Source organism: Phocoena phocoena, chromosome 10 (assembly GCF_963924675.1).
Source record: "Phocoena phocoena chromosome 10, mPhoPho1.1, whole genome shotgun sequence".
Classification (NCBI taxonomy): domain Eukaryota; kingdom Metazoa; phylum Chordata; class Mammalia; order Artiodactyla; family Phocoenidae; genus Phocoena; species Phocoena phocoena.
Genome location: NC_089228.1, coordinates 38,825,561 through 38,837,716, shown reverse-complemented (window position 1 = coordinate 38,837,716; position 12,156 = coordinate 38,825,561). Strand labels below are relative to the sequence as shown.

At 43.0% G+C, this 12,156-nt stretch overlaps 1 protein-coding gene across 2 annotated transcripts in view; it reads right to left on the bottom strand.

Moving 5' to 3' along the window:
- Positions 1-12,156, bottom strand: part of USP4 (ubiquitin specific peptidase 4) — a 51,003-nt gene that overhangs the window by 19,275 nt on the left and 19,572 nt on the right. The window contains exons 7-10 of one of the 2 annotated variants that reach the window (XM_065885635.1): positions 5,334-5,474; positions 4,387-4,504; positions 2,369-2,542; positions 305-463 (exon numbers count right to left, since the gene is read on the bottom strand). In XM_065885635.1, the coding sequence (XP_065741707.1) occupies positions 305-463; positions 2,369-2,542; positions 4,387-4,504; positions 5,334-5,474 (592 nt within the window). The remainder of the gene's footprint in view (positions 1-304; positions 464-2,368; positions 2,543-4,386; positions 4,505-5,333; positions 5,475-12,156) is intronic. The other variant, XM_065885636.1, reaches the window with a different exon arrangement.

Sequence of the window (12,156 nt, the reverse complement as noted above, 5' to 3'; positions counted from 1 at the left end):
CACACTACAGGCACTTTACAGTTTTCAGGGTGCCCTAGTCTCTGGTTCACCAATGTAATTATACTAAACAAACTGACTCGAACTTGAAGAAGCCCAAGAGGGAGCATCAGGGGTAACTAGAGTTAGCCCTTTTGTAACATGCAACACATTTCCATATTAGACCTCATGTCCACATCACAAACAACAGTGAGAGGCAACCAGAGCCCTGGCACCAATACTCCAAGACCAGAAGAATGCCCTTGCACCTCCCAATAGGAGGCAGCTTCTTTGGAATACTTTTCTTCAAAAGTCTTCAATATCATACCGCATCTGGCCGCCCATTGGCATCCTTCAGCTCCAGGTACGGTTTTTTCTTCACTCGGTTCAGATCTTCGTGCAATCCGTCTAGAAGAAAGGCTAACAGCTCCTGAGAGTCTTGTTGTTGGTAGCCAGAAAACTGAGGGGCAAAACGTCCCACCTGAGTCTACAACAAAAGCAACCACATCAGAAGGCGTAAGTTATAAAGAACCAGTGAAGTCAGATAGGAAATTGTCATCAAAAATAACTTTGGGCTTCCCTGGTGGCACAGTGGTTAAGAATCCGCCTGCCAATGCAGGAGACAGGGCTTCGAGCCCTGGTCCAGGCAGATCTCACATGCCGCGGAGCAACTAAGCCCGTGCGCCACAACTCCTGAGCCTGTGCTCTAGAGCCCGAGAGCCACAACTACTGAGCACATGTGCCACAACTACTGAAGCCCGTGCGCCTAGAGCCCATGCTCTGCAACAAGAGAAGCCACAGCAATAAGCCCACGCACCACAACGAAGAGTAGCCCCCGCTCGCCACAACTAGAGAAAGCCCGCGTGCAGCAACGAAGACTCAACACAGCCAAAAATAAATAAAATAACTAAATAAATTTATTTTTTAAATAAATAAATAAATAAATTTGCAGTCTGCTGGTACTGTAAGGGAGAACACCCTTGCTCCAGGTAGCCTGATTAACTCCTCAAGGGCCTAAAGGTCAGCAGTTCCTACCAGAGAGAAGAGAGCTAAGATCTGAAATCCAGGACAACTACAGACTTGGAACCCGGGCCACTACCCTAAGAGAGGAGTAAAGAGTGACTCCCTCAGTAGCCACATCTCCTAAGTACAGACACGAATCCCTCTCCAACCACCTTCTTTGGTTCAGAGTCTCCCTAAGAAGTTTACAAATGGTACCTGCATCAGCCAGAGGAATCCTCCTAGCCCTAAATAAGAGCACTGTACATAAGAGCCCTCCTAGCCCTAAGTAGGTGTCTGCCTTGTATTGCTCTACACTACTGATCCTCAGCGTGCAGTGCCCAACTAGTGGCATTAGCATCATCTGAGAGCTTGACAGAAATGCACCTTCTCAGGCCCCATCCTAGACCTTCAGAAACAGAAACTCTGGGAATAGTAATTTGCATATATTTCCCAGGGATTAATGTGACCATGGGAATGAAAAGAATTTGTATTCAATTTCAATAAACAATCTAAGATTTTAATTTTCTCATTGAGCTTAGGTGCTATATTTTTTTTCCTCTGTGAATCAGATGCTTCATGAAGGCTCCTTGAACCAAAAAGGATTTCCAGATTTCAACACATGGAGGCAAGGCACTTCCCCCTCAGCAGCGAAAAACATTCAGGGCAATGGAAGGTTGAGGTGCTCCAAGTGCCCAATGCAGTTCACCCATCTTCCCATCTTCCTAGCTGAGGGACCCAAGTGAGAACTGTCCCTCATACCAACATCCGACAATGTCAGCCCAATTCCTAACTTAGGGGACCCAACTCAAACCACAGTTGGTATACGTTCCAGCCTCAGAGAACCTGGGAGCACCCTTCAGATGATACTGGAAATTTGACTGAATTTTTATGGTCTGGCTTAGGGTGTCAACCATTTAAAGAATGCCACTGTAGGGACTTCCCTGATGCTCCAGTGGTTAAGACTTCACCTTCCAGTGTAGGTGGTGTGGGTTCGATCCTGGTCAGGGAGCTAAGATCCCACATGCCTCGCAGCCAAAAAACCAAAACATAAAACAGAAGCAATATTGTAACAAATTCAGTAGACTTTGAACATGGTCCACATCAAAAAAACTTAAAGAAAAAAAAAAAAAAGAATGCCACTGTAGAATACAGCATTCTGAACAAGCAGCTTACAATACAAATGATTATCTGAAGTATCCTCGGCCCAGAGGTGGGGGCTGAGTCACTTAAGTGTGTGCTAAATGACTGAACAGAAAAGAAGGATCTGATCACGTAGTGCTTTTAGTCTCGGAGCCCATCTTAATCCCAAAATGCAGTAAAGGAATGCTTCATTACAACACGAAACCACTCTCCCCAAAATAGGAAAAAGGAAGTATATACGTTAACCTACTTTGAACATGCGAGGTGCCACATGAGCATCCCTTCCAGACCACATCTGCTTAATGAGCTCTGCATAGGCCTCTGCAATTTCCCCTTTCATTCCCAGAGGGTTGTCCCTGTTGATTTCAGCCTCATACTCATCTTTGAGAAAGTAGTCGGTCAGTGGTGCAGTGTTGCTTAAGCACTGAAAGAGAACACGATCACAGCTTACACCACTTCTGGAGAGCACACAGAGACACAAGATAAACCCAGTTCTAAACGACCAGTGAGGGTCACGCCAACAAAATGAAGTGCTCCGCAGATTCTCTGAAGGGCTCATAACAGTAAGGCACAGCCTCCCAGCGGCTGGTGGCCACATTGTGACTAGCCTCCCAGGGACACTGTTTTGGAGGGAGCTCACACTTATTGCCTAAGAATTGTTTCTGAGACAAGCTCTCTGAGGGCAAAAGCTGTATATCCCAAATGCCTGACACACAGTAATTTTCTATTCAGTGGAAGATAATAATTTTAAGATGATATTTTTTTTCATTGGAAGTGACTGCGACATTCCACTATTTCATGAGAAGACAAAATATAAGTAAGCCGAAGGCAAAATGCTTTACTAGAGCCAAAACACTCTGGGTGGGGAAAATCAGGATAATTAGAAAAAACAATATTGTACCTGTGTATACTAATTTTAACTCCTTAAATTAAAAAATGAAGGTGGGTATTGGATTCTATCAAACGAGTTTTCCTACATCTACAGAGATGATCACATGGTTTTCTCCTTCATTCTGTTACTGTGTTAAAATACTGATTAATTTTTCAGGTGTTAAACCAACCTGGTTTTCCTAGCACAAACCACACCTACTTGTTATGTGTTACCACTTTTATTTAGATATCATTGATTTTGATTTGCTAAAATTTTATCTACATTATTTGTGTCTACAGTTATGAGATACGATAGTCTAAAATTTTCTTTAGAAATTCCTTGTCATAGTTTGGTATCAGAGTATCCTGCCTTGTAAAATGATTTGGGGTGCTGAAAGAAGATAGGCATGATTGGTATTTCTGCCTTAAATCTTTGAATACATTCACCAATTCACAAGAATTTTCTCTTTAACCACTGGGCAACCAATCAGTCATGCCATATAATAATGCCCCAATAAAAATTCTGGACACCAAAACTCAAGTGAGTTTTCATACCTGGCAATGCTGCATGCCTACTGTTACACATCAATGCCAAGAAAGTAAAGCATCCTGACTCCACTGGAAGAGGGCAACAGAAGCTCTGCACTGAGAACCCTCCTAGACTCTGCGCTACTCCCTTCTTAACCTTGCCTAATTTTAAATCTATATCCTTTCCCTATAACATACCATAACTGTGAGTATAATTACTTTTAAGTGAGTCTACAAGTCTTTCTAGCAAATTAACAAAACCGAGGGTGTAGGGAGCCCCAAATTTGCAGCTGGTGTCAGAAGTGAAGGCAGTACTAAGGACTGTGCCCTCCTAACTTTGTAGTTGGACCCTAACTCCAGCCCATGCCCAAAACAGTACCATCACATAGTATGTGCCCAAAAAATATTTGATGGATGAATAAATGAGGTTTCAAAGGGAGGATTTTAGGATTTTCTCCAAGCAGGGGCATGAGGTGAGATGGCTCACTGGTGAAAAGACGGTCAACTTCAAGCAGGAATAATTTGGCTTAGTACCAGCTGCTGTGAGTTCTCATCCCATTAGAGACCAACCAGGCAAGTATTCCAGTACTTTCTGAGATCATTCCCCAATGGTCAACAAAATTCAACATACTTTTACTGTAAAATCAAACCTAGAACTGATTAAGAAGACATTTTGAGGCCAGGAACACTGACGAGGCCATTCTGTACTACCCAGTGGGACGTACCTTGGCAGGGATTCCTGAAGTACTAACAAAGGGTCGTTAGGGACCCCTGGGAGAAGATCCTCCCAACACCTTAGAGGCCACTCCCACCTGAGCCTCAAGTACTGTGAAGACACAGTGTTATTGAGATGGCAGCTCTGCCCTCTACCTGCAAGGCGGAGTTCATGAAGCAGGTGTTTCCCAGGTTTCCAAGTCCACAGAGCCCAGGTTGTACATGAGTTGATGGGGACTCCTGACAATTATATGAAGCAGAGAAGCCAGATCCACTGGAAAACATAACCCACATCAGCAATAAAAGTGAGTGCTGTTCACATGCCCTCAGGATGCCTTTTGGGGCTCTGCCGGGGCCTCTAGAATTCTCACTTGATAATAACCCCGTGAGACAAGGTCTCTTTACTCCCCTCCCCAGCCCTCCAGCCCCCCCAACCCCCTGTCTTGATTTGACATGACAACGGGTGGTGAGCACATCCTTAAGGGGAGAAATGCTGTTTGAATCCTCTGCTCTCAGGCTTTGGCAAATGTTAATTGTATATCCCTCCAGAAGGCTAACTGCCAGGTGACTTCGGGGAAGAACACTGGTTACCAAGATCAAAGCTTGCACCTGCCGCCACCCACCAGGCCACACTCAGTCTTGACTGTGCCTGAGTGTGCAGGCACTCTCTCTCTCTCTCCTGACCTTCCTCTTCCACCCTGTCTGTGCTATATGGCAGGTGCTCCTGAAACTCTCGGAGAAAGGATCACAGCCATGCGGAGGGGAAACAGGCAGGGTCCTCCCACAGCCAACAATCATCCCCGCGTAGCTATTCTGCCAGACAACCAGCCCATTCCTTTACAGACAAATGCAGTGACCTCCATGACCACCAACTGACAGGCTGTGGGGAAAACACCAGCTCGCAGGAAGAAAAGCAATGTACATCAGAACTAGGAGGCACAATTTACTGTGGGTATGAAATGGAGCAAGAAACCACATGCAGCATGTTCCCATGGGGAGCCCTAATCCCACTATGCTTAGTGTAGCAGCAGAGGAGCTGTCCAGGTACGGCCTGGGAAAGGACTCAGCGGGAAAGGAAGCAAAGTGAAAGGACCTGCTCTTACCCCCTGCTGACACCGGAACTGTGCATCCCAGAGGTGTTAGTGCTATCACCATTTGAAATGGGAGAGGCAGATACTGAGGAATAGGGACTTGTTGATGATGTTTGAGAGGTAGTAAAATTTCTGCTAGGCGCAGTGCTTGATCTGGGAGAGAGAAGCAGAAACAATGCTACTGATATTTTGCAGAAAGCAAGCCCTACTTAATGCCTTAGGTCTCTTCTCAAGAAATAAATGTTCTCTGTATTCAGTTATTTAAAATTAATTGCAAAAAGCCCATTTTCATGCTAATTCAAGACAAATTTTATTTAAGTGAGAGTTAAGAAATTAATTGCTCTTCCTGTCTCATTCATCCACATGGTCATATACTGAATCTTTCAGTAGGATAAAACACAAGGTTGATCTTCAGGGCATCCTAGTTTGATTTACAAATGATAAGCTTCCCTAAATTTTAAGAGTTACCAGTGAAAGACAAAGAAAAATGGTAATAAGAGATGAATTTCCTCCAAAGTACTTGACCCAGATTAAACAGGTAGCTATAAGTATAACAGAATAGGAAAATGGCGATTTAGTTTCACTGTGCTATTTGAGGAAATTCCTTTTGTTTCCTTAAATTTACCAAATGTGAATAACCTCTGTTTCAAACTCATGTTTCAATATTTTTCACAGCATCTTATTTTAGATTTATTCCTACTTTCACACTAATTAATTCAAGGGCTAATTGGCCCAAATCTTAAATTGATATCAAAAGGGACTTCCCTGTCGGTGCAGTGGTTAAGACCCCACGCTTCCACTGCAGGGGGCACGGGTTCGCTCCCTGGTTGGGGAACTAAGATCCCACATGCCGCATGGTGCGGCTCCCCCCCAAAAAAACCTGATATCAATTTTATCAAATTTTCTACTAAAATTCATACAGGCACATGCAGAAGAAAGTGAGTTGTCTGCATTGTTTCAAATATGTACAACTGTGATTTTCCTTCTAGATTTGGGGTTATTTTTAGAATACAGAAAATAATTAAGATGCATTGTCCCTGCAGAGTGCCCAACCTCATGTGATCTGATGTCAACCAGGGTTCCCCTTGAGAAGACAGTGGGACGTGGCAACAAAGATGAGTGATCCTGTACCCACACTGTAGGCAGATGTCAGGGAACTATCCAGGGGCCTAAATGGGCGTCAGGAACTGAGTTCTGCTTCACATTCTGTGGTCACAGCAAGGGAGGGGGAAAGAGGGCTCCCCAGCCTCTCACCCACCCATAAGGAAACGCACCTTCTCCAATCCTGAAGAGCATCTGCTTCACTGAGCCTCATCTCGGCTGCAAAGGAGTCCAAGAACTCAGGCAGCTCCTTAAGTAAGGCTTGTCAGAGCCAAGGGCACTCTCTTCTGCCACACAGGTGACTTAAGCATACACTTGAGGCCTGTCCACTGTGATGCCGGTATGCCCAGCCTCCTATGCAGGCAGGAAAGTCACTACCCAAGACTGGTCTGATATGGCAGACCCAGTTATCTCAGGTCTGGAGATACTACAAGATAGTGAAATTAAATTTCTGACATACAGAACCTCAAGGCACATGGCTTAACACTCCCCTTATTAGTAGCTGTTCACTGGTAACTTATTTTAGTCCCTGAACTTAAAAGGGCAAAAAGCCATATAAAGCCAATACAAATATCTAAGACCTATCAACTTCTTAAACAGACAACATTCTGGTTGAAATGAAAGAGAACAGGGAATTCCCTGTGGCCCAATGGTTAGCACTCTGCACCTTCACTGCCAAGGGCATGGGTTTGATCCCTGGTCAGCAAACTGGGATCCTGCAGGCCGCATGGAGTGGCCAAAAAAATAAATTAATTTAAAAAAACAAAGAAAATAAAAAGAAAAATTTTATTTGACATTCGTTTAAAATGTTCTAGAAAATACTGCCAGTAGTTTAGAGTAAATTCGGTCAAAAAGAAATCCAACATTGATTACATAAGGATATTTTTTATATGCTTGAAAACTTATATAATACAAAGTTCTTGTTTGTTTTTTTACTCTACCTTTGACAGACAAATCAAAAAGCAAGACCTCTGTGCAGAAGTGACTTGTATCTGAGAAACGCTTGGGCATTGGTCACTTGTCACCAGGCAACTTCAGAGCACACCCTAGGGCACTGCAAGCCAGGAAGTAGGCAACGGTAGGAAACGCCTGACGTGAAGCAAGACCTCACTCTCAAATGTGACCGAGTCTCATGCAACAAACTTTCTGAAAACAGAGGCTACATCTCCAAATAAGGATCCCACTGCTCCTAAAAGATACTGTGGTTAAGCCTCTGGTCTCCTGGCACCTTTCTACTGAGATATTTCCTGATCCTAGGCATGTCCGGTCATTATCATCACAACGAAAACATGCCCTGACCTATGGCTGAGGCTCTGTAACATATTCATGCCTGCCCTCTTTGCTCCATTGCTCTCTGCTTGCCTCTCAGATGTTCTCCAGGCCAAATGCCACTCTGAGGATGAGTCCACTCTTTAACCCCACCCTCTGACCTCAGGTATTCAGAGGCCAGCATCTGGCATTATCATTAAGACAACAATCAACTCTTAGCCAGAATCCTCACTGCTTTCACAACATCCTAAGCTGTGATCTCCCCCTCCACCAACAGTGTTAACCCTCATATGCATGCAACTCAAATCTCTATTTCAGAAACACTGGCTTCTTCCAGCTCTGGGCAAGCAGCCTTTAAAGGGGACTGTGGTACAGAGTTAACTGGGCCTTATAGACATCAGGCAAGTAAAGTTAGAGAGAATTAAAGAGTTTTTAGAGAGGGGCTTTCCTGGTGGCTCAGTGGTTGAGAATCCGCCTGCCAATGCAGGGGACGAGGGTTCGAGCCCTGGTCCAGGAAGATCTCACGTGCCATAGAGCAACTAAGCCCGTGCGCCACAAATACTGAGCCTGAGCTCTAGAGCTCCCGTGCCACAACTACTGAAGCCCACACGCCTAGAGCCCGTGCTCCACAACAAGGAAAGCCACCGCAATGCGAAGCCGGTGCACCACAACAAACAGTAGCCCCTGCACCGCAACAAAGAGTAGCCCCCACTCACCACAACTAGAGAAAGCCCGTGTGCAACAACGAAGACCCAACGAAGCCAAAATTAAATAAATAAAGTTATAAAATAAAATAAAATAAAGAGTTCGAGAAACAGAAAAAATGGGGCCAGATCGATACAGAACCTTGGAAGCACTAACACAGAGGTTGGAGCAATCCACAGGAAGGAAAAAAACATCTGAAAATGCTCAGAGTTTACCAGGTGGCTCTCACTAGTGAATAAAGGAGCTGAATGAAAACAATTTCATTATGCTGTTCTCCTGTCAGGATATATGTAAAATTGATTCTACAAGTGGATTAAAAAAAAAGGATTAAGCCAATCATTGTCTTTCCCTGGATGACATACTCACTTGATGTACTTTCCCATTCCCTCAATTTTATCCTGTGTCGTCTCTGACAGACAACGTACTACTGAACAGGTCTGGTTTAAAAAAAAAAAAAGTCTGATTTGAGAGCTTGTCTTTTTTTTTTTTTTTGCGGTATACGGGCCTCTCACTGTTGTGGCCTTCTCCCGTTGAGGAGCACAGGCTCCGGACGTGCAGGCTCAGCGTCCATGGCTCACGGGCCCAGCCGCTCCACGGCATGTAGGATCTTCCTGGACCAGGGCACGAACCCGTGTCCCCTGCATCAGAAGGCGGACTCTCAACCACTGCGCCACCAGGTAAGCCCAAGAGAGCTTGTCTTTTTAACGAGTTGAACCCATCTACAGTTATTCTAATTACTGTTATAGCTGGACTTAATTCAATCTCCCTTGTTTACTAATAACCATATTTTTCAGTTGTTTTTTCCCTTCCTTCTTGCCTTCCACCTGAGTTTCCCTTTTTTATTTTATTTTATTCATGTATTTTATTTTTAATTTTTTGATTTATTTGCTTTTATTTTTGGCTGTGTTGGGTCTTTGTTGTAGCACAGAAGGAAAACCACCTTCACAGACAGACAAAATGAAAAGCCAGAGGACTCTGTACCAGATGAAGGAACAAGATAAAACCGTAGAAAAACAACTAAATGAAGTGGAGCTAGGCAACTTTCCAGAAAAAGAATTCAGAATAATGCTAGTGAAGATGATCCAGAACCTTGGAAAAAGAACGGAGGCAAAGATCGAGAAGATGCAAGAAATGTTTAAGAAAGATCTAAAAGGATTAATGAACAAACCAACAGAGATGAACATTACAATAACTGAAATGAAAAATACACTAGAAGGAATCAACAGCAGAATAACTAAGGCAGAAGAACGGATAAGTGACCTGGAAGACAGAATGGTGGAATTCACTGCCACAGAACAGAATAAAGAAAAAAGAATGAAAAGAAATGAAGACAGCCTAAGAGACCTCTAGGACAACATTAAATGCAACAACATTCGCATTATAGGGGTCCAGGAAGAAGAAAAGAAAGAGAAAGGACCAGAGAAAATATTTGAAGAGATTATAGTCTAAAACTTCCCTAACATGGGAAAGGAAATAGCCACCCAAGTCCAGGAAGTGCAGAGAGTCCCAGGCAGGATAAACCCAAGGAGAAACACGCCAAGACACATAGTAATCAAATTGACAAAAATTAAAGAAAAATTACTGAAAGCAACAAGGGAAAAATGACAAATAACATACAAGGGAACTCCCATAAGGTTAACAGCTGACTTCTCAGCAGAAACTCTACAAGCCAGAAGGGAATGGCATGATATATTTAAAGTGATGAAAGGGAAGAACCTACAACCGATTACTCTACCCGGCAAGGATCTCATTCAGATTCGACGGAGAAATCAAAAGCTTTACAGACAAGCAAAAGCTAAGAGAATTCAGCACCACCAAACCAGCTCTACAACAAATGCTAAAGGAATTTCTCTAAGTGGGAAACACAAGAGAAGAAAAGGACCTACAAAAATAAGCCCATAAAAATTAAGAAAATGGTAAGGGGCTTCCCTAGTGGCACAGTGGTTAAGAATCCGCCTGCCAATGCAGGGGACACGGGTTCGAGCCCTGGTCCAGGAAGATCCCACATGCTGTGGAGCACCTGGGCCTGTGTGCCACAACTACTGAGCCTGTGCTCTAGAACCCGCAAGCCACAACTACTGAGCCCATGAGCCACAACTACAGAGCCTGTGAGCCACAACTACTGAGCCCACAAACCACAACTACTGAGCCCACACACCTAGAGCCCATGCTTTGCAACGAAGAGTAGTCCCCGCTTGCCGCAACTAGAGGAAGCCCGTGCGCCGCAACGAAGACCCAAAGTAGTCAAAAATAAATTAAATAAATAAAATACCATTTTTTTAAAAAAAGAAAGAAAATGGTTATAGGAACATATATATCAATAATTACCTTAAATGTGAATGGATTACATGCTACAACCAAAAGACACAGGCTTGATGAATGGATACAAAAACAAGACCCATATATATGCTCTCTGCAAGAGACCCACTTCAGACCTAGGGACACATAAAGACTGAAAGCGAGGGGATGGAAAAAGATATTCCATGCAAATGTAAATCAAAAGAGAGCTGGAGCAGCAATACTCATATCAGATAAAATAGACTTTAAAATAAAGAATGTTACAAGAGACAAGGAAGAACACTACATAATGATCAAGGGATCAATCCAAGAAGAAGATATAACAATTATAAATATATATGCACCCAACATAGGAGCACTTCAATACATAAGGCAACTGCTAACAGCTATGAAAGATGAAATCAACAGTAACACAATAATAGTGGGGGACTTTAACACCTCACTTACACCAATGAACAGATCATCCACACATAAAATTAATAAGGAAACACAAGCTTTAAATGACACAATAGACCAGATAGATTTAATTGATATTTATAGGATATTCCATCCAAAAACAGCAGATTACACTTTTTTTTTAAATTTCTTTAAGACTTTTCTTTTTTTTTAATAAATAAATTTAGTTATTTAGTTATTTTTAGCTGTGTTGGGTTCTTCATTGCTCTGCATGGGCTTTCTCTAGTTGCAGTGAGCGGGGGCTTCTCATTGTGGGGGCTCCTCTTGTTGCGGAGTATGGGCTCCAGGTGCGCATGTTCATTAGTTGTGGCACATGGGCTCAGTAGCTCTGGCTCGTAAGCTCTAGAGCACAAGCTCAATAGCTGTGGTACACTGGTTTAGTTGCTCTGCAGCATGTGGGATCTTCCCAGACCAGAGCTCAAACCAGTGTCCTCTGTGTTAGCAGGCAGATTCTTAACCACTGCGCCACCAGGGTAGTCCTACACTTTCTTCTCAAGTGCGCACAGAACATTCTCCAGGATAGATCACATACTGGGTCACAAATCAAGCCTTGGTAAATTTAAGAAAACTAAAATCATATCAAGCATCTTTTCCGACCACACCGCTATGAGCTTAGAAACAAATTACAGGGATAAAAACATAAAAAACACAAAGACATGGAGGCTAAACAATACATTACTAAATAACCAAGAGATCACTGAAGAAATCAAAGAGGAAATTAAAAAATACCTAGAGACAAATGACAATGAAAACACACTGATCCAAAACCTATGGGATGCAGCAAAAGCAGTTCTAAGAGGGAAGTTTATAGCAATACAAGCCTGCCTCAACAAACAAGAAAAATCCCAAATAAACAATCTAAACTTACACCTAAAGGAACTAGAGAAAGAAGAACAAACAAAACCCAAAGTTAGTAAAACGAAAGAAATCATAAAGATCAGAGCAGAAATAAATGAAATAGAAACAAAGAAAACAATAGCAAAGATCAATAAAACTAAAAGCTGGT